The sequence below is a fragment of the Helianthus annuus genome, chromosome 15 (genome assembly GCF_002127325.2).
Source record: "Helianthus annuus cultivar XRQ/B chromosome 15, HanXRQr2.0-SUNRISE, whole genome shotgun sequence".
In the NCBI taxonomy this organism is placed as follows: Eukaryota; Viridiplantae; Streptophyta; class Magnoliopsida; order Asterales; family Asteraceae; genus Helianthus; species Helianthus annuus.
The window spans coordinates 7,665,949-7,693,253 of record NC_035447.2 but is presented as its reverse complement, the minus strand read 5'-3'; the positions used below and the strand labels follow the sequence as shown (position 1 = coordinate 7,693,253).

The following is a 27,305-nucleotide window of genomic DNA, read 5'->3' as shown; positions in this document are numbered from 1 at the left end:
TTTATCACCACAGTCGCAAGACTTGGATGTATGCATTTTCACAATACCGCATAAATGTTTGTATTCAATATAGCATGCATTTCCACAAAACATAACATTGATTTAAACCATGTTTACTTCAATACATTGTTTTTGTGCATTTTCACCTATGGTTTAGTTGATACATATTTCACTTGCCATACATGACATTTTGTTTACAGATGACATGATTGATATTGACATAGACATTTTGACATTGTTATACACATTTCATGATTTACACTTGACATTAGACATGGTTTTTCGCATAAACATTTTGACATTTGGTTAAACATAAACATGTTTACATTGATGGTTTGTCTGGGCAAGTGATTTAAGTAACGAGGTGTGTGTAATATGATATAAGCATGGTGGATACGCCGCTGGTACTTCCTATATATAAGTGTTTGTATGATATTACACATCGCAGTGTTGTTTAAATCATTTCAGTTTAGCTATATAACATACTTTTTACAATACTTTGTTTTACAAATAATCTATCTTGTACAAACTCATTTTAATGGTTAATCATTTAACCATACATTATTCTTTCAAAAATACATATCTACCATCGTTTCTTTTCAAAATGATTTACAAACAATACATTTTACAAGATTCATGACTAACTTTTATTAAACCCTTTTCTTAAAACTTATAAGTCATGAATCCTATTTTCACAAAACCTTTGTTACTCACAGGCATTTTTATGCTGACGTACCTATTTTTCACATGTGTTTCAGGAGCTAATGCATAGCTTGATCGTGATACGCTAGGGTGGACTTGGGCCTTAGTGACTATAAAATGAAGCTAGACTAGTTAAAACATGTTATGTACTCTATGTTTCAGTTGTTTTAAGACAATGTATCTCTTTTGTTGATAAATAAAATATAACTTTAAATGCCATGGTTGTGAAACAATAATTCTGTTACAACACTCCCCGACGTTTCCGCCATGATTTGATGTTTTACGTGGTCGGGGTGTGACAAAAACTTAAACATTTTTTTTTGTCTCGCACTAGGTCCAGAAGTTCTTTATCATTCTCGGGGACAACCCTTCATGTAACCAAATGTTACCCATGAAATTGATATGTGAACTCGTAAAATGGGCTGCAATCACGTGTTAAACTCGTAAACAGGTTGAAGTTATAAATTATAAATTCATTATAATTTTCTTATTCTAATTTTAAACAGGTTGACAATGAGATATGACCTGTTTATTAAACAAGTTAGACAGGCAAACCAAAATCTGATTGTTTTCAAGTTGTGTTCGTGTAGTGTTTGAAGTCTCGTGTTAGGAAATGCCAAACCTAGAAAACGATTGCTTGTGTGTTGAAGTGAAGAAAGAAATAGAGAAACAAAGTGATTAGTGGCTTGATTGTTGGTCTCTTTGAATTGGTGCTTCTCTTTGTAAGTTGAGATGCAACAATAGCATAATGCCAAATGAGTCGATTTAAAGAATTACAATTGAATGCATATGATGACATATATATTTATTTATTTGTTAAAAGATTAGTAACAAAGGGACCACTTTTTAGCCCTGGATTATATACTTTTTCTATCAAGCTATCGAAGATCAAGATCAGGAAGTTTCATCTATAATTCAAAAAAAAACATTGTTCTAAGCTTTTCCATTGGGTTTCAAAAGGTGATTGTTATATTGTGCAAATTGATATGGCTCATAGTGACTATAGTCCCAGTATTTGTGGTCAGTTGTTTTACTTCACCCGTCACCTCAGTAACTCATGATATAGATGAAGAAGTACGTCTTACAAATCGACAAAGAAAAAGCGCTTGCTGAAAAAACATTAAAGGGCATTTCACAATCTTTGAATTCTTTCATATCCAATGCTGAGAAGCAACAAAACAACAACCTTTTAGAGCTTCTCGATAAATGTACCGAATTCCAAGGAGTACAAATCTTCGACACTGATCATATTCAATCTCTGCTTCCTGCTGAACTTGTTAATAGTTGGAGCTTACCGATAGTAACCTTAACGTGTATTGTTGTTTCCATCCCAAATATGCGTAAGCACACAACTGGGAGCTTGGCAAGAAGTGTTGGTGAAGGTTTTTCGTTCACCCATCTCATGGAAGAAAGCCTTAATTGCTCAAGCGAATACGTGAATCTTCGAAAGGCCAGTATATCCATATGGCATGAGGTCGTATACAAATGCGAGTGGTTGGACACTCCTCTTGCAGGAAATGTTTTTAAACGGAAAAGAGCAATAGAGATTGTTAAATGCTTTTCTAATAAAGCCTTAATTGCTCAAGCAAATATGTGAATCTTATATAAACGTATCAAATCTTGTATGTTTCCATTGAATAGAGATTAACATATATACACATGATAGAGCTAAAGACTAGGGACCAGTAGCTACAATTGAGGAGTAAAAGGAGTGCAGAATATTGACTATTAAATTACAATTACAACAAGCATTAATTGTGAATATTCATTCCGATTTGGTGGGAGACTCGGTTTTGACCGAGTGTGCTTCAATATGCCCCCGCAAGATGGACGAGCGTGAGAGGAGACCAATCTTGGATGTTAAGAAATGGAACCGTTGACGTAGGAGAGGCTTGGTTAGAGCGTCCGCAAGTTGATCATCTCCTGATATGTGAGTGACGCGAATGGTGCCATCTTGAACTTTTTCACGTACGAAGTGAAAGTCTAGTGCAAGGTGCTTCATGCGAGAGTGAAAGACCGGATTTGCTGAGTAGTGTGTTGCACTTAAGTTGTCACAGTAGATGGCAGGTGTGACTGTGGATTTGAGACCCAGTTCAACCAATAAGGAGATTAGCCATTGGACTTCGGTTGTGGTGGAAGCCACAGCGCGAAATTCTGCTTCGGTGGATGATCGAGCAAGTGTTGGTTGACGTTTGGAGCTCCAGGAAACCGGGTTTTGACCGAGATAAACAATGTAGCCGGTAGTGCTTCGGTAAGAGGGTCGGTCACCGGCCCAATCCGCATCAGTGAAAGCGTGAAGCTGCATAGGGGATTTCCGTTTGAGGAAGATGCCATGATGTAGAGTGCTATGTAGATTTCTTAGCAGTCGTTTTAGAGCTTCCCAGTGTACAGTTGTTGGCTTGTGCATGAACTGTGAAAGTTTATTAACTGTAAAAGAAATGTCACGACGTGTTAAAGATAAATATTGTAGTGCACCTACGAAAGCCCGGTATTCGGTTGGGGACGGTAGGGGTTCACCATCTAGGACAGTAATAATAGAGGAAGCCGACATCGGTGTAGGTGCCGGTTTGCAATTACTCATGTTAGCTTTGGTGAGGATATCAAGGATGTATTTGGATTGAGATAGAAAGAGACCATGGTTGTGAGGAATGACCTCAATGCCTAAAAAGTAGGAGAGATTGCCAAGGTCCTTTAAAGAGAATCTGGCAGCAAGAGTTTGAATGAAGGATTAGATGATAGATGGATTTGCGCCGGTGATGATTATGTCATCAACGTAGACAAGAATGAAGATGGGGGAAGAAGTAACTTTGTTGATGAAAAGAGAGGGGTCGGATATAGAAGGTTTGAAGTGAACCTATAGAAGGTAGGTTTTAAGTTCGTCATACCAAGCACGAGAAGCTTGACGAAGGCCATAGATGGCCTTGTTAAGTTTGCAAACGTGGGTGGGATAGGAAGGGTCCACGAAACCTGGTGGTTGCGACATGTAAACTGATTCGGTTAGGGTGCCTTGGAGGAAGGCATTGTTTATGTCAAGTTGGCGTAGAGGCCAATTGTATGAAGTGGCTATAGCAAGAATAAGGCGTAGAGTAGCCGGTTTGACTACGGGACTAAAGGTTTCAACATAGTCTAGACCGGGGCGTTGATGAAAACCTTTAGCAACAAGACGTGCTTTTAGGCGGTCTACCGAGCCATCGGGTTTGAATTTAGTGCGGTAGACCCATTTGCATCCAACAAGGTTAGGGGCATTGTCGGAAGGGACAAGGGTCCATGTTTGATTGCGTTTGAGGGCCTCGAACTCGGTTTGCATGGCATCTCGCCATAGTGGTTGTTTGAGAGATTGGGTAATATTAGTGGGTTCGGGAAGAGTGTGAGTAGTGGAGTGGCATAGGACAAAATCAGAGTTGTGGTATTTCGGGTTGGGTTTACGAGTGGCTCGAGTTTGGTAAGAGGCAGCGGGTTGAGGTGAAGAGGAAGTGGGTTCTGTGGTTTGGGAAATATTAGAGGGAAATGAATCTGAGGGAATGTGTATAGGGGATGAAGTGGTGGTTTGGTCCGTGGTGTGGGAGGGCTCGGTGGACTGTTGTGGGAGTTCGGTGGGGGTGGGTGGAGGTGGTCGTCTTTGGTAGGTGATGATTGGTGGGTTGGAGGAAGACGGTGCCGAAGTGGTGGCAGCATGTGTGGAAGTTGGAGAAGGAGGAGGAGAGTGGTTGGGAAGGGAAATTGATTGAATGGTAAGGGGTAACCAAGTGTCGGGTGATGGTGGAGCGGGGGTAGAGGTTTGAGAGAGAGATTCATAAGGGAAAATATGGTCAAGAAAGTGGACATGACGGGATGTGTAGATTCGATTTGTGAGCGGGTCAAGAAGGTGAAAAGCACTTTGGGAGGATGAGTAGCCTATGAATATGCATGGTTTAGACCGAGACTCGAGTTTATGTTTCGAGTATGGGCGTAGCCAAGGGTAGGATAGACAACCGAAACCATGAAGTTTTTCATAGTTGGGAGTAGTGTGAAAAAGCCGATAGTAGGGGGAATCATTGTTTAGAGTGGTGGTGGGTAATCTATTTATGAGGTAAGTGGCGGTGGTAAAGGCAAAGGGCCAAAATTTGAGGGGCATTTTGGCATGGGATAACAATGATAGGCCGGTTTCGACAATGTGGCGGTGGCGTCGTTCGGCATAACCATTGTGCTCGGGTGTGTGAGGAGGTGAGGTGAGATGAGAAATGCCACAAGAAGCAAGATGAGAGGAGAATTTAATGTATTCTCCACCATTGTCCGAAAATAATTGTTTTATTTTGGTTTTGAAGTAATTTTCAACAAGTTTTTGAAAACGAATGAATGTGTTAAGAGAATCCGATTTGTATTTTAATGGGTAAATCCAAATATATTTTGTGAAATGGTCAACAAAAATAATGTAGTATTTGTAGCCATCGAAAGATGTAATGGGAGATGACCATACATCGGAAAACAATAATTCTAGAGGAGAAGTGGAATGCAAAGAAGATGAGTGAAAAGGTAGTTTGTGACTTTTGTTAATGCAACAAGAATTACAAGTTTCATGCTTGCTAGAAATAAAAGGGACAAAGGATGCTAAAAAATGTAAAACTCTTGAATGTGGATGTCCGAGGCGATGATGCCATGAAGACTTCTTGGTGGTTTGCAAGTGAAAAAGTTGTGGAGACTTGGTGGAAGAGAGCTCGTATAGACCATGGCTAGTGGTTCCCCGAAGAATTGTTCGGCGAGTGGGAAAGTCCTTAATGACAAAATAAGAAGAAAAAAATAGGATTAGTATGTTGTTATCAAGACATAATCGATAGATAGAGATAATATTTCGAGATATAGAGGGAACACAAAGAACGTTTTTAAGGATGATAGGGGTATTAGAAAAATAAAGAACCATAGTGCCAACATGAGTAATTTTGAGAGACGAACCATCACCAATGATGAGTTCCTCGGTACCGTCATATGGGTTATGCATGGAGAGTGCATTGAGATCATTTGTGATATGGTGAGAAGCACCACTGTCCTTTAACCATGATAGATCGGAGTCCACTGTGGGGTGAGTAGTCATCAAATGTGCTTGGGGTTTTGGTTGAGTTTGGGTTCGGTTATAGGTTGGGAGGGTTATTTGGGGATGGCTTTTCTTAAAGGATGGGCAAGAGGTGAGTGAGTGACCCTTGGTGAAACACCATTGACATTTACCAAGGAATGGGCGTTGGGCAGAGGCGGAAGATGGAGTGGGAAGTAAGCCAGGAGCATTGCTAGGTGGTCGTGAAGGCCATTGTTTGGAATAGGGACGGGTATGGGCTGCAAAGGCGGATGCCGGTTGGTGAATGGAGGTGGATTCGGGTGGGTTTTGTGAAAGGGAGAGTTCATGGTTAATAAGTTTTTCGTGAAGTTCATGAAAGGATATGGGATTGTCACGAGCGTGGACTGATTCAATAACGGGTTTGTAGGCTTTGGAATCTAGTCCTTGAAGGATGGTATCAGTAACATCCTCTGGGTCCATCGGTTTTCCAAGAATAGCCAATTCATCAACAAGTATTTTGATAGTTTGCATAAAGTTTGTGATGGATTGGTCAGGAGTTTTGACGGATTTTTTGAGTCGATGTTGAAGTTGTTTGATGTGGCCACGGGATGGAGAGGCATAGGTGGATGCGAGAATTTTGCAAGCATCAAGGGATGTTTTGGCATTGGTGATGAGGGGCACAATTTCGGCAGAGAGGCTGCCAACGATTGCCCCGAACAGCAGGCGGTCTTGGCGATACCAAGCATTGTAATCGGCATGAGGTTTGGTGGAGCCATCGGTGTTGACAGTGGGTTTTGGAGCAAGGTGAGAACCATCTACAAATTTGTAGAGATCCAATCCTTGAAGGATAGCGTCTAGTTGGGTTTTCCAACTGAGATAATTGGTAGAAGTGAGTTTGAGGGAAGAGGGAAAGTTAACCATAGTGACAGTGGGGGTGGTGGTAGTGTCGGCAGTTAGGGTGGTGGCGGAGATGATATTATCGGCCATTTGGGGTGAAGAAAAAAGAAAGTTAGGTTTTGCAAAACCTGGCTGATACCATATAAACGTATCAAATCTTGTATGTTTCCATTGAATAGAGATTAACATATATACATATGATAGAGCTAAAGACTAGGGACCAGTAGCTACAATTGAGGAGTAAAAGGAGTGCAGAATATTGACTAATAAATTACAATTACAACAAGCATTAATTGTGAATATTCATTCCGATTTGGTGGGAGACTCGGTTTTGACCGAGTGTGCTTCAATATCTTATATTATAGTTGTGACCCACCTTCAATTTTCTTACATTTCCTATTTCTTTCCTTCACATAATAACTTCTTTTTGGGGATAACTATATTTACAGTTACGAATGACATTTTTTTTTGAACGGTAGGATCTGAATAAAACAAAAACCTTCCAGACTAGCAAGAGGCTAGACGGAAGAAATGTTTTTAATGACAAATCAGCGACAACAACTAATTTGTTCTATATACTTGCTGCTAGAATATTTTTAATATTAGCAAATTATTATCTACCATTCAAAAAGGATTTTGAGATTACGATAATGACAGATTTGGCCACATTAAGTTTGGACCATTTGCCTTCTACTTTGGGCTAGTGGTCCAAATCCCGTGTCTGAGTAGTCCATGGTTATTCAATTGCACAGGAAGGTTCAGCGCAACAATACTGAAATTTCTTCCTACAATCTCTCCTCATCATGCAACCAGGACCAGCAAACCCTCTCAATTTGAGGGTTTTGCTTCTCGATCCCCCTTGGCTCCCCTGTTTGTCGATGCCCTTCCGTTCCCCTACGTTCCTAAGTGGAAAATTACTCAATCATCGGTGGTGGGGACCCCCGAAACTGCCCGGGATTTCTTGAGTCATGCTGTTCCTCCCTCCCATAGGTTTATGAACTCTGCTTTGAGGGATGATCTCTTTGACGATCAGTACAACATGTCACTTTGTGAGGGTCTTTTCAGGGGCATTGGCATGTTACAACGGGTTGATGATCTGAGGAAAGAGAATGAGGGACTCAAGAGTGACCTTAAGACCTCTCACTCTGTTGCTGCTGAGCTCCGATGTTAAGTGGTTGAGGCTGAGCGTAAACTGCAGGAGGAAAAGGTGCATAGCCTTTCTCCCTCCTCTCTCTTTTTTTGTTTGATTCCTTTTGGATTTTTTGTGATGTCTTTTTCTAAGGGGGCTGGAGCTATGCTGGAGAGGGGAGAGCGAGCTTGGGAGAGGGAGATGACAACTTTGGTGGAGGAGAAGGAGGAGCTAGCCGCGGAGTTGAAATATCTAAAAGAAGTCGATTCCGCTTCTCAAGAGCAGCTGAACACCATGTATGCTGATTGGGGGATAACTTCGGATGACAATCAGAAGTTGGCTAAGGAGAAGCATTGGCTGATTACTGAAGGCTTTGGAGCCTTCCTCACTGTCGTCTCTCAATCGGAGGAGTTCAAAAGTGGTCTTGAGCAGGTTTATAGGGCGTATCGGGATGTAGGATATCAATCAGGTCTGAAGGATGGGTACATTTACTCTGCTCAGGGCTTGGGTAGGAAGGAAACCCCGCTTTATAATTCCAAGGCTAAGAAGCGGCTATCTAAGCTGGACAAGGAGTTTGGGGGGTAAGACCCCAGCCCTTCTTGAAAAGATCCTGGAGCATCCTATGATGTCCATCGATTAATTGAAAGCCCTGCTTACTCCTGCCGGTCCCTCGTCTCTAAAGTCTTTGTCTGGGGGTGACTCCCAGTAATTTCAGAACATTAACATACTTCGATATGGTTGTAATCTAAACAATTATGAATTCTAGGATACTTTTAACTTTTTTATGCTTGGGGGGAGAGTCTTTGTGTAGGGGCTCTCCTGGTACGTAATCGTATAACTTGTGATTGTATATTGCCATCTTGCTTTTGCCTGTTTTTTTTGTATGTGTTTTTTGTGGCTACACAACATATGAGAGCATCTCTTGATTCTTCAGAGACTACACTGTTTACTTCTTTCTTTGCAGCTGGTTTTGTACATTGGCTTCTAAAGTGACCCTTTTCTTTGCAGTTCCAACATTCAATGTCTTTTCTGTTCTTTGACTGCCCCCTTTTTCTGGACTTTGACCTACCTCGATTAGTTCCTCTATCATTTCTTCTTCCTTTACTTTCTGTGTGCAATAAAGAACTTGAACTGGAAGTTTCATTATTGCTTCTACGTCTGGTATCTTCATTTATAATCAAGTCATGAATACTCTCAAAAGTGAGTTTGGTAGTGTCGAATGCACTACTAACAACTGTGACTATACCTGACCAATTGTCGTGCAAAGATGATAGAAGGAGGAGCGCTTGTACTTCATCATCAAACTTTATTTCAACTGAGGCTAAACGAGAGATAATCGAGTTAAACTCGTTTATGTGAGAGGTAATCGACATGCCTTCCTTTATCTTGGTGTTAACCAATTGTCGGATGAGGAATACTTTGTTTGAAGCAGATGGTTTTTCATACATGTTGGACAAAGCTTTCAATACACCATATGTAGTTGTTTCATTGACAATGTTATACGCAACACTCTTTGCCAAAGAAAGCCTAACCACACCCAAAGCTTGTCTATCAAACAACTTCCATTCTTCATCATACATGTCATCCGGTTGTTGTCCCAACATAGGCATATGCAAACCCTTTTGATACAACAAAACCTCAATTTGCATTCTCCAAAATCCATAATCACTACCATCAAACTTGTCAATCTTGATTTTACTATCTTCTGCCATTTTTAACGAACAATTATCAATTTGCTACAAACTAAACGAGTTCGTACTGCTAAAGGATAATTATACTAGCGGAAGCAATAAACGGAAACAAACACTTATCTGTTTTAAGCTTTGAAATGGCACTGAGCAAAATAAGGATGGCTGATAAGAACTTTGTCAAAGTTGGGGGTTCTGTTTGCAGATAAAGGAAACTTGATTCCCTTAGAAAAAAGGAACAAAAAAAGAACGATGGTTCTCTCTTCTACTTCCTGCTCCCTGCTCCCAAGAGCTTCACAAAATCACCACTCCCAAATGCAAAGTCGAAACCCTAGACCTTCGATTTTGGAACCCTAGATGCTATATTCAGCAACAATGGTCTCCAATTTGTAACCCTAGGCGACGGAGCAAACCCAAACAGAGTTAGGATTGACGTCGGCGGATGTGCTAGCGATGGCGGGAAGACGAGCGGCAGCGGCGGCGACTACTGGGTCGACAAACCCTAGTCACGATCTCTGCAGAAGATGTCTTCAATCGGAATCGGAACCCTCCCGACTGGTATCTTCTTCTTCACCTCTTTTGCTACTAGTTTGTGCGAATCAATCGAGAGCATGTGCTCTGATACCAGTTGTTAGGTGAAGAACACGATTCCACAAACACTAGAACAATAATCAGCAAGCTTACACACTCACACACACTCTAAAATCACAAGAACACATGATTTATAGTGATTCGATCAAGCTTGATCTACATCCACTCTTCACAACTAGTTCTCTTTGTATTAGGTGCTCAAAAAATTTACAGACATGAATGAGAAGTATATATAGGGGAAACAATTAGGGTTGTTGACTTAGAATACATTAATAGAGAACACTCCTGCTAGATGCAGAAAGAGTGTAACAGAGAACCCCCTGCTAGATGCAGAAGGAGTATAATAAGGAACACCCGTGCTAGTCAAATTATCCACAACCCAACATGGTTCAACCAAGAAATGTAGTAAGGTGTTGGCATGTTAACCTTCTAAGTGAATCAGTGTGGGTTTTAGTCCCGTAGTGAATATTGGTGTATAACTTATATTATTATAATTATATAATATATAATTTCGGATATATTTGTCTCTTCCAGATCTATTTGTCTCTTCCAAGTAATGCCGTCCTCATTTCAACAAAATGAAGGAAAAAAACAAGACGGCATTAATGACTTAGTATTATGACTTGGTCGCTTCCAGCTTTCGATTGCGGTCGATCTTTGGTTTTATTTATGGCAGCTTCCTTTGTTTTTGAAAAAAACACACAATAAGGTCAGAGGGTGTGGCTTAGCACTGTCCCGCCAGCTCATCGATTTTAGTGCCCTATGGCGCCATCAACCCCCCCCCCCCTTTTAACAAGGGGGCGCTATCCCCTTGTCGCTAGCACGCTAACGGACGAATTTTGGGTGGATCAAGGCATTTGGTTAACATAATTGTTAAAGGGGGTGATAGTGGGGCTTTATCTGACACCAACATTGTTAAAAGGGGCGCCATTTTTTATCTCAAAATCTATGTGGCGTGATAAAGCCCCTAGGGGCTTTAAACCACACCCACTAGCCTAACTTCTTTCAGGGGATGAGGATACCGGGGAGATATCTATTTTTTGAACGGCAAGGAACGACATGTCAACCACTGTGACACCAGAGGCTATGGCCAAGGTCGACTACTCGACCGCCGCCAACCCCTTGGCGCTCCCCAGATGTGCGGAAACCCGACCTCCACCCGCCCGAAGACACAACAGTGGAATAATCGGTAAAACCTCACCTCATATCCAAGTCGAACAGGCGCCACCCGTTATTCGCTCTTCACCTGGATACTGTAGAAAATAATGAGCAGAGTGGGAATCAAACCTAAGTCACAAGAAACACCAATTCTTTCCCCAACCACTCCACCACTACCTCATTGGCGGGAAATGATCCATTAAAAAGGGAGTTTTGCCTAAGTAGCCTAAGAATAATTATAATGATGGCATGTTAGGATATTTCGGTCATCAAACACAAACTGACATCCATTTCTTTTCTCAAAATACAATATAAAAAATCTTGTATAAAAATTAGCACAAAAATAAAATATAGTAAAAAAATTCAAAAAAAAATCAGCACCTCAAAAATGTTATACAATATAAAAAGACAATTTTTTGGGTTCTTTAGATCTCGTATTTTATATAGTGCAATTTTTATGGTGCAATTGGTGCTCAAATTAAAAATAAAACGATACTTAATTTTATGATGCATTTTTTTTAAATAATGTCTTATGAAAAAGTTATGAACATTTAAAAAATAGGAGAAACATGCGTATGTCTTGAGAAGAGAAAGTCAACAAATAAATTATTACAAAAATACCCTTAGACTATTTTTTTTTTACATTGATCTTAACTATTAATTTGAAAAATGAAATATCAATATTTTCTTCTTATTCTGATCCTACCCTTGAGTATAGTTACACTTAACAATGTATTTTAATTGCGCCTTCCACTAAAATTTGTAGCTCCAAATGGTTCAGCGTAATCACAGAGCTAGTAATCTCAATAAGCAATATATATATAACCATTTGAGACTTGCTAGTAAGACCATACGGTGTGAGCGTTTAAAAAATGGCGTTGATGTTGCTCAACGTTGTTTACACCGTCCTGTCAACGGCGTTTACCATGTCGTTATTGATTAGGCAGGGAAATCTCCACCGGCGTTAAAGAGATTTTGCAGCCGACGTGGCACGTGGTTAATGGATGTGAATGTTAGCCGTTTAGCCACAACGATTAAATTTTAAAATTTTTAAAAAATTACCTTTTTTAAAAATTCTAATTTCACAATATAAATTACAACCTACTTCTTCATTTTATACAAACTTCATCACTTCACCCAAATTTATACAAACTCTCAATGCCGTTCCACTTCACCCAAAAAAAACCGAGGATGGCAGTTGTTGCGTGAACCGAAGAAGAAGGCATTGTACTTTGCGAGTCGTGGGTCGAAGCTTTGAGCCACCACACGCCGGGGAGGTGCTCGAGAGGTCCTTTTTGGAGGACAATCCAACAACACTTTCAAGCCTATACGGGGGAGAATAACCAAACCGTCGACTCTCTCTCGTCTCGTTTTAGGACGATCTGTCTTGATTGCGAAAGATTCGAGACAATCCACACCGCCGTGGAGCTCGAGGGTGGTGATCTCAGGGAGGATGACATCATTCAAGTGGCTCTCATCAACTTTAGGCACGTGCACTACCGTGAATTCAAGCTCCGCTCGGCGTGACAAATCGTTAGATTTTTTATTTAAATTATGTGTTTTTCAGTTTCGTATTTTTATTTTATGTAATATTTTTAAAATTATGTAATGTTATTTTTTTGATTTTAGTGTTTTGTATTTGTTTAATTACTACTAATATTTTTATAAGTTTTTAATACATTTTATATAATTTTAATTATAATATAATACAAAAGGTGTGTGACACGGGTCGAAAAAAGCCACGTTTTCACGCCCCGGGCCATACCGTCTGTTTTAACACAACGCCCCACACATGATCCACGTGTCGCATAATGACCCATCTTCAAGCCCTTCAAGACAGTGTGGTCTAATGAGATTTCATTAACGACAGATCCGGCCACACAAAGTTTGGACTATTAATATCTCTTCTATTTTCGGTTAGTGGTCAAAGTCCTCTCTGATTAGTCCATCATTAGTTAATTGCACTGGAAGGAAGTTTCAGGGTAACAATACCGAAATTTCTTCCTACTATCTGCCTGCCAGTTGTATAAAACAGATGCGTATCTTCTGTTTTAGCGTCAACTAAACTTATAACTTGTCTGAAAAATCCCAACATGGATTCAACCTGCGATTATGAACTCTAGATTAGTGAACCTATGGTGTGGATTGGGATCTATATTGCAATAGCTTCTGGTTTGTGCACCCTTGCCATGGCGGCTGATTTGTTGCATGGTTTCCGAAATAAAAAGTTTTGGTTTCCTTGCAAATATTTCTCTCTAAATGCTGCCTCTATAATGGTCATAACCGTCGCCATGAAACTGCCGGTTGATCTTAGTAGCGAGATGCCAGGTTACGCAGACCAAGCAGCCAAGGTAGGAAGTTTGGCATTCATGTGCACGTTGATGGCCAATTTAATGCCTTCTTTGGCGTCAATGGACAACAAGACACTGCTTGCAAACATGATAGGTTTGTGTATTCTCGTTATCACCATGATTGTGAATATAAGCATTCAGATAAATACTGGTGTTATTGATAAAAGTCCATTCTTTGAGGTACACAAATTATACTTCGGATTCCATATTGCTGCGCGCATCAATACGGGTATGATCCTCTTGTTACTAATAATAATGATTGCTTCATCTATAACAATTCTAACTTTTAAGGAAGTTTTAGAAACTAAATATCGAGCCACAAACAAAATATCTTTAACTGGTCAACGTCTACAACATATCCAAACGTCTACAGTTGAGAAACTAAGACAACATGTGAGAAGGTATTGGGTCATGGGAGAAACTGGTAGCCCTCAATTTGTGATGGCTAGTAATCCATTATCCACTGCTTCTGCTGTAATTTGTGTAATAGTTTTGGTCATAAACTTGGTTACGGTGTTCAACACTCAGTTTCAACCTGATGGTATTAAGGAACAACTATTTGATTCTAAGAATCTAGATGGCACGCCATACAAGTGGTCAATAACTATGATTTTCGTCACACAGTCCGTTGGAGTCGTGGTGGGAACCATTGCTCCTATATCCAGATGTTTTTCAGTTTTAAACTTTAAGCTGGGCACTAAATGGAATACGAATTATTTCATGTGTTTTAATGTAGAGAAATATTGGATCCAAACATTGCAAGAGTGGAAAAAAAGCCCTGTAGTTTTTCTATCAAGCAATCGAAGAACAAAAAATCTCATCTATAATTCAAAAAATATCTTTCTAAGCTTTTTCATTGGGTTCCAAAAGGTGATTGTCATTTTATGCAAACTGATATGGCTCACAGTTACGATAGTCCCGGTATTAGCAGTCAGCTTTTTTACTACACTCACTTCAAGAACTGATGATATAGATGAAGACCTCAGCAAGTACGTCTTACAAATTGATAATGAGAAAGAGCTTGCTGAGAAAACACTAAAGGGTATTTCAAAATCTGTAGATTCTTTCATATCCAAGGCTGAGAAGGGACAAAACAACGTTCTTTTAGAGCTTCTCGAAAAATTTACTGAATTCGAAGGAGTAAAAATCTTCGACACTGATCAAGTTCAATCTCTGCTTCCTACTGACCTAGTTAATAGTTGGAGCTTACCGATAGTAACCTTGACGTGCATCGCTGTTTCCATTCCAAACAGTAGGGACAGAGTCGAGAGCTTGTTAAAAAGTGTTGGTGAAGGCCTTTCGTTCACCCATCTCGTGGAAGAAAGCCTGAATTGTTCAAGCGAATATGTTAATCTTCGAAAGGCCAGTATGTCTTGTTAGGACTCGATATGTGGACACGACTCAGTTCGGTTCGGCTAAGGTTCGGCTCAAGTTCAACGTCACGACATTCCTCCGTCGTACGTTCCAAAGTTCGATACACAAAGTTGAGAGCCGCAAATCTTGAGCACTGGGCCGGAATACAAGACTTGGGCTGAAATCAAGTTGACGAAACAAGACTTGGGCCTCAACTGTTTGGGCCAAAGCCCAAGTCGACGAAACAAAGTGGATGTCGACGAAACATGTCTGTTTCGTCGACCTTGATCCCGTTTCGTCATCTGCTCATGCGTTTCGTCAAAGACCTGCTTGTGTTTCGCCGACCTACTTCTGTTTCGTCAGTGCTGGTCCTATATAAACAAGACTCAAGACAGAAACAAACTAGAGGACACAAGTGAGAACCAGAGAGAACTTAGAGAGAGCTTTAGTGTGTTAACCGGATATTGGATGAGGATACCGGGGAGATATCTATTTTTTGAACGGCAAGGAACGACATGTCAACCACTGTGACACCAGGGGCTATGGCCAAGGTCGACTACTCGACCGCCGCCAACCCCTTGGCGCTCCCAAAGATGTGCGGAAACCCGACCTCCACCCGCCCGAAGGCACGACAGTGGAATAATCGGTAAAACCTCACCTCACATCCAAGTCGAACCGGCGCCACCCGTTATTCGCTCTTCACCTGGATGCCGTAGAAAATAATGAGCAGAGTGGGAATCAAACCTAAGTCACAAGAAACACCAATTCTTTCCCCAACCACTCCACCACTACCTCATTGGCGGGGAATGATCCATTAAAAAGAGAGTTTTGCCTAACTAGCCTAAGAATAATTATAAAGATGGCATGTTAGGATATTTCGGTCATCAAACACAAACTGACACCCATTTCTTTTCTCAAAATACAATAAAAAAATCTTGTATAAAAATTAGCACAAAAATAAAATATCGTACAAAAAATTCAAAAAAAATCAGCACCTCAAAAATGTTATACAATATAAAAATCCGTGACAATTTTTTGGGTTCTTTAGATCTCGTATTTTATATAGTGCAATTTTTATGGTGCAATTGGTGCTCAAATTAAAAATAAAGCGATACTTAATTTTATGATGCATTTTTTTTAAAATAATGTCTTATGAAAAAATTATGAACATTTAAAAAATAGGAGAAATATGCGTACGTCTTGAGAAGAGAAAGTCAACAAATAAATTATTACAAAAATACCCTTACACTATTTTTTTTACATTAATCTTAACTATTAATTTGAAAAATGAAATATCAATATTTTCTTCTTATTCTGATCCTACCCTTGAGTATAGTTACACTTAACAATGTATTTTAATTGCGCCTTCCACTAAAATTTGTAGCTCCAAATGGTTCAGCGTAATCACAGAGCTAGTAATCTCAATAAGCAATATATATATAACCATTTGAGACTTGCTAGTAAGACCATACGGTGTGAGTGTTCAAAAATGGCGTTGATGTTGCTCAACGCTGTTCACACCGTCCCGTCAACGGCGTTTACCACGTCGTTATTGATTAGGCAGAGAAATCTCCACCGGCGTGAAAGAGATTTTGCAGCCGACGTGGCACGTGGTTAATGGATGTGAATGTTAGCCGTTTAGCCACAACGATTAACTTTTAAAATTTTTAAAAAATTACCTTTTTTAAAAATTCTAATTTCACAATATAAATTACAACCTACTTCTTCATTTTATACAAACTTCATCACTTCACCCAAATTTATACAAACTCTCAATGCCGTTCCACTTCACCCAAAAAAACCGAGGATGGCAGCTGTTGCGTGAGCCGAAGAAGAGGGCATTGTACTTTGCGAGTCATGGGTCGAAGCTTTGAGCCACCACACGCCGGGGAGGCGCTCGAGAGGTCTTTTTTGGAGGACAATCCAACAACACTTTCAAGCCTATACGGGTGAGAATAACCGAACCGTCGACTCTCTCTCGTCTCGTTTTAGGACGATCCGTCTTGATTGCGAAAGATTCGAGACAATCCACACCGCCGTGGAGCTCGAGGGTGGTGATCTCGGGGAGGACGACATCATTCAAGTGGCTCTCATCAACTTTAGGCATGTGCACTACTGTGAATTCAAGCTCCGCTCGGCGTGAGAAATCGTTAGATTTTTTATTTAAATTATGTGTTTTTCAGTTTCGTATTTTTATTTTATGTAATATTTTTAAAATTTATGTAATGTTTTTTTTTATTTTAGTGTTATGTATTTGTTTAATTACTACTAATATTTTTATAAGTTTTTAATACATTTTATATAATTTTAATTATAATATAATACAAAAGGTGTGTGACACGGGTCGAAAAAAAGCCACGTTTTCACGCCCCGGGCCATACCGTCTGTTTTAACACCGCAACCCACGCGTGATCCACGTGTCGCATAATGACCCATCTTCAAGCCCTTCAAGACAGTGTGGTCTAATGAGATTTCATTAACGACAGATCCGGCCACACAAAGTTTGGACTATTAATATCTATTCTATTTTCGGTTAGTGGTCAAAGTCCTCTCTGATTAGTCCATCGTTAGTTAATTGCACTGGAAGGAAGTTTCAAGGTAACAATACCAACATGGATTCAACCTGCGATTATGAACTCTATTTTTGTTTGAGAGATAAAGGATATAGTGACAAGATTAGTGAACCTATGGTGTGGATTGGGATCTATATTGCAATAGCTTCTGGTTTGTGCACCCTTGCCATGGCGGCTGATTTGTTGCATGGTTTCCGAAATAAAAAGTTTTGGTTTCCTTGCAAATATTTCTCTCTAAATGCTGCCTCTATCATGGTGATAACCGTCGCCATGAAACTGCCAGTTGATCTAAGTAGCCCGATGCCAGGTTACATGGACCAAGTAGCCAAGGTAGGAAGTTTGGCATTCATGTGCACGTTGATGGCCAACTTAATGCCTTCCTTGGCATCTATGGACGACAAGACACTGCTCGCAAACATGATAGGTTTGTGTATTCTCGTTATCACCATGATCGTGAATATATACATTCAGATAAATACTGGTGTTATTGATGATAATCTTGATTTTGAGTCGGCCAAATTTTTCTTCAGATTCACTGTTGTTGCAGGCGTCAATACGGCTATGATCCTCTTGTTACTAATAATAATGATTGCTTCATCTATAACAATTCCAACCTTTAAGGAAGTTTTAGAATCTAAATATCGAGCCACAAACAAAATATCTCTAACTGATCAACGTCTACAACATGATCAAATGTCTAGAGTTGAGAAGCTAAGACAACATGTGAGAAGGTATTGGGTCATAGCAGAAACCGGCAGCCCTCAATTTGGGATGGCTAGTAATCCATTATCCACTGCTTCTGGTGTAATTTGTGTTATAGCTTTGGTCATAAACTTTTTTACAGTGTTCTACACTGTAATTGATTATAATGATATGGCGGGACCAGTATTTGATGGTAGATCACCATACAAGCGGTCCACAACGGCCATTGTTATAACACAGTCTATTGGAGTTGTGGTGGGAATCATTGCTCCTATATGCAGATCTTTTTCAGTTTTCAGCTTCAAGTTGGGAACTAAATGGAATAGGAATTATTTCATGTTTTTTAAAGTAGAGAATTACTGGGTCCGAAAGTTGCATGTGTGGAAACAAAGCCCTATATCTATTCAATCAAGAAATCGAAGATCAAGAAGTCTCGTCTACAATTCAAGAAATCTCTTTCTAAGCTTTTCGATTGGATTGCAAAAGGTGATTGTCATTTTATGCAAATTGATATGGCTCATAGTGACAGTAGTCCCGGTATTTGTGGTCAGTTGTTTTACTTCACTCATCACCTCAAGAACTGAAGATATAGATGAAGACCTCAGCATGTACGTCTTGCAAATTGACGATGGGAAAGAGCTTGCTGACAAAACACTAAAGGGCATTTCAAAATCTGTGAATTCTTTCATATCAAAGGCTGAGAAGCAACAAAACAACAATCTTTTAGAGCTTCTCAATAAATTTACTGAATTCGAAGGAGTACAGATCTTCGACACTGATAATGTTCAATCTGTGCTTCCAGCTGAATTTGTAAACAGTTGGAGCTTACCAATTGTAACCTTAACGTGTATCGCTGTTTCCATCCCAAAGATTCGTAAGGACGCAGTTGAGAGCTTGTTAAGAAGTGTTGGTGAAGGCCTTTCGTTCACCCATCTCGTGGAAGAAAGCCTCAATTGTTCAAGCGAATATGTAAATCTTCGAAAGGCCAGTATGTCCTTATGGCATGAAGTCGAATACAAATGCAAGTGGTTGGGCAATCCTGTAGCAAAAAATGTGTTTAGTGGGAAAGCAGCAACAGAGATTGTTAAATGGTTTTCTGATACAGCTGAAGAAATTGTGACCAGAATTAAAGAAAGCACCAAAGGAGAATTGGCAGAGAATCCGCCCTACAAGTTGATTGTTGCCAATTCAATGTACCGAATCACACAAACAGTCTTGCTTAGGTTTGAAAGCAACACAGAACCAGTGACCAAAAAGCAGTTATTTTCCCATTTAGAAGGCATGATTGCGGACATATTTTGTGCTTGCTTTACCAACCTACCGCGGGTCATAACAATGAGATGCCATGAAAGTGTGATAGAGAAAAGAGAGGAAAGTGTGAGGGTTGCAGCAAAGCTTTTTGGTAAGACTACCAAGATTATAGAAAAACTAGAGAAATGTAATAAAGTACCAAGCATGGATGATGACAAGATGGCGTATATCAATGAGTGGCGTCTTTATATGAAGCAATCGATTCCATAAGGTACTTTCTCTAGCCTCATTAGGGCTGCAAACAAACCGAAAGGAAACGAACAGGACCTTGTTCGTGTTCGTTTGTTAAGAAATATGTGTGTTCACAAATTGTTCAAGAACGCTTAACGAACGAGATTTTATGTTCGTGTTCGTTTGTTAATTTTAGGCAATGTACGAAAATGAGCGTTGATTAACACAAATGAGCACAAACTAATTTTGATGTAATTGTGGGCGTAAACATGAAATTAGACATTAGAAGTGCGTAATAGATTATTTCAAAAACCGCCTTTCCAGGTGGAAGTCGAAAATGTTATCGATTGGTGGGAGGTTGACATTGTTGAAAGCTATCTTGGATAGCCTTCCGTTGTATTTCTTCTCGTTGTTTAAGGCACCACAAGGTGTTTTGGACAAGTTGGAGGCCCTTAGAAGAATATTCTTTTTTTTTTTTTTGGGGGGGGGGGGGGTGGGCGGTAGTGGTGTTTGGCAGTGGCAGGTATTCGTGTGGTAGTTCAATCCGTCCGGTGAATGGAATTTTGGGGGAGAAAGACATATGGGGGGGGAGAATCATTGCCATGGTGTTGAGAAAGACAGATAGGAGAGATGGTGGGGAGGAAGAAGAAACATCCTCTCTCTCTCTAACCCTAATTTTGTTTTCTCTCTTCTTTCTGCATACGAAGGAATAAAGAACTCAAAAGACCGACAACACCATTTCTCTATCTCTTTTTACACACGTAACCCACCGCCAACTAAAGCCAATAAACAAGCGCCACACGATGTACAAACCATACTATACATCGTACAACATTGGATATCACAAAATACTGTTGATGCAAATGGTGCAATTAGCAACTGCAGAGAGTAGTTGCTAATTCATACTATATAAATGATTCACGTGGGGAGTGTGTTAAAGTCCATTAATTATTCACATGGGAATCAAATGTGATGGTGGGTTTTTTAATTTCTTTGGTTAACGCAAGAAAAGCATGGGAAGGCATACAAAGAAGCACGTTTTGTGACTATAGATTAGAAACGAGAGGTTTAACTCGGGTTTGATCATGTTTTATTTATCAGAGACCCTTCCTCGTAAAGGAGGAAAATCGCAGTGAGCAGTTCATTTTTTGGCGGAAAAACCAACGGGCATGTCGCGGAAGAAACGAAAGAGCAAAGGGTCTAGGGATTCGTTTGGCAACCAAGCGACGGATTAACCGGTGGGTTGTTGCTTTTATTGGTGGTTGATATTAAATGGGGCATATTAAAGAGGACTCTAACAGAATGGTAAAACTACGATCAAAGAATGACTCAATTTGTTTTACATAAACTAAAGCAAACGATGGTTCGGGTCAGCCGATGTAAACAGGGAGTACCGTTTGGGGCACCAGTATTGACTAGTGTTCAATTTGTTTCGGTGGTGATGAGATTCATTGCAATAACAACTTTCAATCCAGGTAAGATCAAGACCCGGTCCTTCCCGCCAAGGTTAAGAACAAAGTAATCGGTGTAGGTTGTTTTTTTTTTTTGTTGCAGAAGTATTCGACCTGATTTGAGTGTAGATAGACAAAAGAAGATTCGTCAAAACGGGAGGCTTTGAATCTTGTCGCGTCTCGCATGGAAAGAAGAAAACGCTAGAAGAGGGGAGCTTATCTTTTTTCTTTGATTGTGGTAAAAAACGATTAATTAAAGGAGTGAAGTTGTTGATAACGATGGGGATGTGAAGAAATGGGTCAAATTCATGATTAAGGGGGAGAATGAAGACGTTAATCTTGAATTAAGGAGATCAAGACAGATTATAGATTATTCTTGGTGAATTATTTATAGAGTCTTTTATATTTTAATTAGTGATAATTGTTAGTTTGATAAATGTGTTTATCTAGTTAGTTATTTTATTATTAAAAACAGAGTTTGAGTTAATTTGGTTAAGATTATAATAAGTTTGGTATCATAAATAGATGGTTAGGAGCATTGTAATTTTGTGTGCTTTTTTATTGATAAATATTAAAAGAGTCGAGCGTGGTCACTCATACCGTGAATTTGTGTTGGATCAAGACTTGATTTCCAACAATTCACTGAATATAAAATTATAGTTAGATAAAACTAGGGCTGTAAACGAACCGAACGAACACGAACGAGGCCTTGTTCGTGTTCGTTCGTTAAAGAAATAAATGTGTTCACGAACGGTTCATGAACACTTACCGAACGAGATTTTATGTTCGTGTTCGTTCATTAAGGAAATGAGCGTGTTCACGAACGGTTCACGAACACAAGCGAACACAAATAAATTTGGCGAACGCGATGAAGGATAAAAGTGGATGGCCCAGAGAGTATCACTAGAACTTGAATCCCTTATTGTGGAACGGAGGTAGATCATATTCGTCGATGTAAATAATGAGAAAAGAAAGGGAAATAGTGCATAAACAAGGTGAAAGAGGGTTTCCTAGTTTAATTGTTAAGGTAATGATATAAATAAAAGTTTAATAGTATAAAAAGTATAGATAAAATATATGAAAGTATAAAAATCTTTAATTAAAACACAAACATACGAACGTAAACGAACGCAAATGAACGAATGTTCACGAACACCTTACCGAACGTTCACGAACACAATTGAACGAACAAGACCTTTGTTCATGTTCGTTCATTTAACTAATCGAACGGAATTTCTTGTTCATGTTCGTTCGTTTATTAAACGAACGAACATAAACGAACTTCCCGTCGAACGGTTCATGAATTGTTCGCTGAACGTTCAGTTCGTTTACAGCCCTAGATAAAACCATTAAATCTAAGCTTATTTATCGTATCATAAATTAATATAATACAAAGAATTTCGTTGTTAACACTAGTTTCACTTCACTGTTATCTTGATTTTCTATAAAAATAATAACGCACGGGTCCATTGCCAAGTAACATGAGGGTTGAAAAACGGTTCAAAACTTAAAAAAAGGAAATCATTAAAAAATCCACACTTATCAACAGTTTAAAAAAAAAAAAAAATTGAAACACAACAAAAAATGCCAATATTCATGAATTACACGACTGAAAAATGCATAGCAACCTTCGCTCAGATTGGCTGAACATGTTTACACAATTCAACTACCCAGTTACTTTTATGTTCTCCAAATTTAAAGTGATGTATTTTTTTAAATCTTGTTATTATGTAGTGGTTTAAAAATTTTTAGGGTAAATTACTTTTTTTTGAGTCCCTGTGTTTTATGTGTTTTAATCACTTGAGTCCAAAAGCAAAAAGTTTAACGCCCTGAGTCCCTATAAGCAGTTTCTTTAACCATTTGAGTCCAAATTTTTAACTTCGTTTGAATTTTCTGTTAGTTTTTTATTAAAAGACTAAAATACCCTTGTATTATTATTATTATTATTAATATTATTATTATTATTATTATTATTATTATTATTATTATTATTATTATTATTATTATTATTATTAAAACACACTGAACACACACTCTCTTCCTTATCTCTCTCTCCTCCACCACCACCACCACCACCACCACCACCACCACCACCACCACCACCACCACCACCACCACCACTACCACCAAAAAAACAAATCCACACAAATTCACATAAAACACTAAATCGGTATCATGATTAGGCTTAAAAGTGGAGATAAGTTGGAGTCAGAGGCTTAAAAACCTTGGATCCCATTGTTTGACCAAATCCAAATGCTTTTGAAGAAGATGCATAAACAATCCAATCCTCATTGCTGGTTACACTTGTCATTGGCATAAATATCCAGTTTGCCCACCCCATGAGAAATGATACGAACCAAAATGAGGCTTTCCCCATCCAAAATCCACTGTTTCAAACTGTAAACGCATCCAAAAGCGACAGTCGACATCTATTTTGAGAGAGAGAGAAAGAGAGATGAGAGATCTCGTTGCAGCAGCCGACAAGGTTGAGCCCTGACTCAGCGATGAGGTGGTCCAGCAAAGTTAGGTTAAAGTCGCCGGGAACACAGAACACGTCGGAGACTCCGATCTGGACGAGGCGGCGAGTGTGGCCTCGCCGGAGTTGAAGGGGACGGTCAACGCCGTTGTGGCCTCGCCGGAGTTGAAGGAGACGGCCGAGTGTGGCCTCGCCGGAATAAGTTCTTCAGTCTGTGATGGTTGAAAGATGAATTTGGGAAAGATGAATTTGAACAATGGAAAGGATTTGGGGATTAGATCAGATATGGGAATATATAAAAGAGAGAGTGAAAGAAATCTACAAATATTTTTTTATTTTTTAATTATAAGGGTATTTTGGTCATTTAACAATACTTAAACAAAAAATTTTAACAGTGTTAAAATTTTGGACTCAAATGGTTAAAGAAAATGCTTATAGGGACTCAGGTCGTTAAACTTTTTGCTTTTGGACTCAAGTGGTTAAAACACATAAAACACAGGGACTCGAATAGTAATTTACCCAAATTTTTAAGGGCGCTAACCTTTTTCAACTCAGCTTATGACTTATTGACTTCATCAAAAAACTAAAAAGAAATTTTAGTGTTTGGCAAAACTAAAAGTCCTTTTCAAAATAAATTTTTGAGAAGGAGAAAAAGTTATAAAAAAATCATTTTTGAGAAGTTAGAATGTTGTGAATTTTTGAACCAACTTATTGACTTATTAGCTTTTGGTCATTTTACATCAATAAGCTAAGTCAAACACTTTTTAAAAAACAACTTATTCACTTATTGGTTTTTCCGACCCTATAAGCTAATCCAAACACTTTTTTAAAAAACTCATTTTCAAAAAGTAATAAATCAGTAAATACTTTTCACAAAAGTCTTTTTTAGGTAAAATAAGCTTAGCCAAACATGCCCTAATTAATAACCTTATCTTTATACTTTATTTTTATTTAGTAAGTATTTGTTTTAAAACAATTAAATATTATTTGTATTAAAAAATGGGTAAAGGATGAAATATTGGTATAAGACAGGAGATCAAATATTTGACATTGAAGTAATACATAATAATGAAAAGGGAAAGATTAACATAACATATATAATCGAAGGGCTTGTAGTGTGGTTCAACCAAGAAATGTAGTAACACTAGTTTTTGCCCCGCTCGCGTTGCGAGGCAATAAGCCAAATATTTTCTCTCATAACATGTATGAGTGTGTTTCAATTACTTGTACATACTACTCATAACACGATCTCAAAAAAATTACATCGAGTCAACCAATTAAAACAAAAACACTACCATACTTTTACTAAAAAAAACTAAAACGATGGAAAAACTATAAGAGTGAATTTCAAGTTTTGTCCTTTATCTTTAGGCCACTTTGCAAGTTTTGTCCTTTATGTTTAAATTTGACGAGTTTTGTCCTTTATGTTTAAAAATCAAGCACGTTTTGTCCTTTATGCTTGATTTTTAAGGACAAAACGTGCTTGATTTTTTAAACATAAAGGACAAAACGTGTTTGATTTTTAAACATAAAGGGTAAAACGTGCTTGATTTTTAAACATAAAGGACAAAACTCGTCAAATTTAAACATAAAGGACAAAACTTGCAAAGTGGCCTAAATATAAAGGACAAAACTTGAAATTCACTCAAACTATAATTTTAAACTGGGAGCAAAAATTGTAATTTTTCAGGACAAATGAGCATGTATCACGCATGCCTGAACGAATAAAAATTACACCTATGCCCGCCTGTGTTGCAGGGCGTTAAATCAAATATTTCTTAGTTTCATAACATGTATGCATGTATTTAGGTTACTTGTACATACTACTTATAACACGATCTAAAAAAATACATCGAGACAACCAATTAAATGAAAACACTACCATAATTTTGCTAAAAAAATTAAAACAATAACAGGTCTGTAATTTTGAGCTGGTGGTAAAATACTAATTTGTCAGGACCAATGAGCGAGTGTTAGACAACACACAATAAAAGTTACATTGAGTCAACCAAGCAAAATAAAACAGTACTATAGTTTTGCAAAAAAAAAAAAAAAAATAAAGAGTAAAACGATGGCAAGATCATAATTTTAACTGGGGGAAAATCGTAATTTTTGAAATGGGAGCAAAATCATAATTTTGAACAGAGGGCAAAATCGTAAAAATATTTTGAACTGGGGCGAAATCATAATTTTAAACTGAGGGCAAAATCATAATTTTGAGCTATGGGGGAAAACATAATTTTATTTTGAACTATGGGCAAAAACGTAATTTTGAGTTGGGAGCAAAATCGTAATTTCGAGCTAGGGGCAAAAACATATTTTTATTTTGAACGGGGGGCGAAAGCGTAATTTTAGACGGAGGGCGAAACCGTAAATTTAAACTGGGAGTAGAATTAGAAATGAGTTTTTGAACCGAGGAAAAAAGTGTAAATTTTGAGGCAGGGCAAACAAAGGACCAAACGGTAATTTTAGGCTCAGAGTAAAATTAAATGAAAAATGGGTTGGTCCAATAGGGAAGTGTCAGGCAAGCTGTCTGGCACTATTCCCTCAACTCCTTTTTGTATATGTAGGATAATTTGAATTTGAATTAGGGGCAAAAACGTAATTTTAAACAAAGGACGAAACGGTAATTTTAGGCTGGGAATAAAATTAAATGACAAATGGATTGATTCAATAGGGAAGTGTCAGGCAAGCTGTCTCACACTATTCTCTCTCCTCCTTTTTGTATATGTAGGATAATATTGGCATGTTACCCTTCGAAGTGGTGCGGGTTTTAGAATCGTAGTGAATATTGGCGTATAACTTATATTATTATAATTATATCTATACTATATAATAAAAGAAACCAATGAGAGGCCACATGTCATTCATTGAAGCCATTTATTTTTTATAGATAATTAATATCAATTAAAATATAATTATAAAATTAAATTTAATATAAATTTAAACAATTCGTATAGGAGATAATCTAATATTTTAAAGTATTTATCAGATTTCAAAATTATTTATCCTGAAATTAACAAAAAATGTACGCTAAATATAAATTAATATAATGTAAATGATTTATTTATTTTATTAAACTAAAGTAGTTAAGGGTAAATCTATTTTAACAATGTTTATAAGGGGTAAATAAAAATATTAATCAATGTTTATTGAACTATACTTTTATTTTATTATATAGTATATAAAATTAAATTTATTCAATCCATATAATACATAAGGTTTATAAAGATATATTTTTTTATTGTTTGGTATATAAAATTACATATGATCAACCCGTATAAAACATGAGGTTCTTATAAATGTAACTTTTTCATTATTTAATATATAAAATTAAATTTACTCAACCCGTACAATACACGGGGTTCTTAAATATACAACTTTGTTGTTATTATTTAATATATAAAGTTACATTTATTCAGCCCATTTAAATACACGAGATTTTTAAATATATACTGTTTTATTATTTGATATATAAAATTACATTTTTTCAACCCGTATAATAAACGAGATTTTTAAAGATATATATATATATATATATATATATATATATATATATATATATATATATATATATATATATATATTTATATTATTTTGTACATAAACTTACATTTATTCAACCCGTGTAATACACGGGGTTCTAACCTAGTAATATAATATATAATTTCGGACCTATTTGTCTCTTCCAAGTAAGAAAACCAAGACAGCATTAATGACTCTGTA

The 27,305-nt window shown here is 38.0% G+C and overlaps 1 protein-coding gene and 2 long non-coding RNA genes across 3 annotated transcripts; 2 read left to right on the top strand and 1 right to left on the bottom strand.

The window, feature by feature from the left end:
- Window positions 1-13,326: 13,326 nt before the first annotated feature.
- LOC110913212 lies at window positions 13,327-14,922 on the top strand. Its single transcript, XM_022158059.1, has one exon. The coding sequence runs from the start codon at window positions 13,327-13,329 to the stop codon at window positions 14,920-14,922; it is 1,596 nt and encodes a 531-aa protein (XP_022013751.1).
- Window positions 14,923-18,038: 3,116 nt separating this feature from the next.
- On the bottom strand, window positions 18,039-21,740 carry LOC118487354. The gene is made up of 2 exons (XR_004881504.1): window positions 19,000-21,740; window positions 18,039-18,867 (listed from the first exon to the last, which is right to left on the bottom strand). It is a non-coding gene; the product is annotated as an uncharacterized LOC118487354 (long non-coding RNA).
- LOC110910379 lies at window positions 21,035-21,297 on the top strand. Its single transcript, XR_002576084.2, has 2 exons — window positions 21,035-21,127; window positions 21,207-21,297. It is a non-coding gene; the product is annotated as an uncharacterized LOC110910379 (long non-coding RNA).
- Window positions 21,741-27,305: the final 5,565 nt, after the last annotated feature.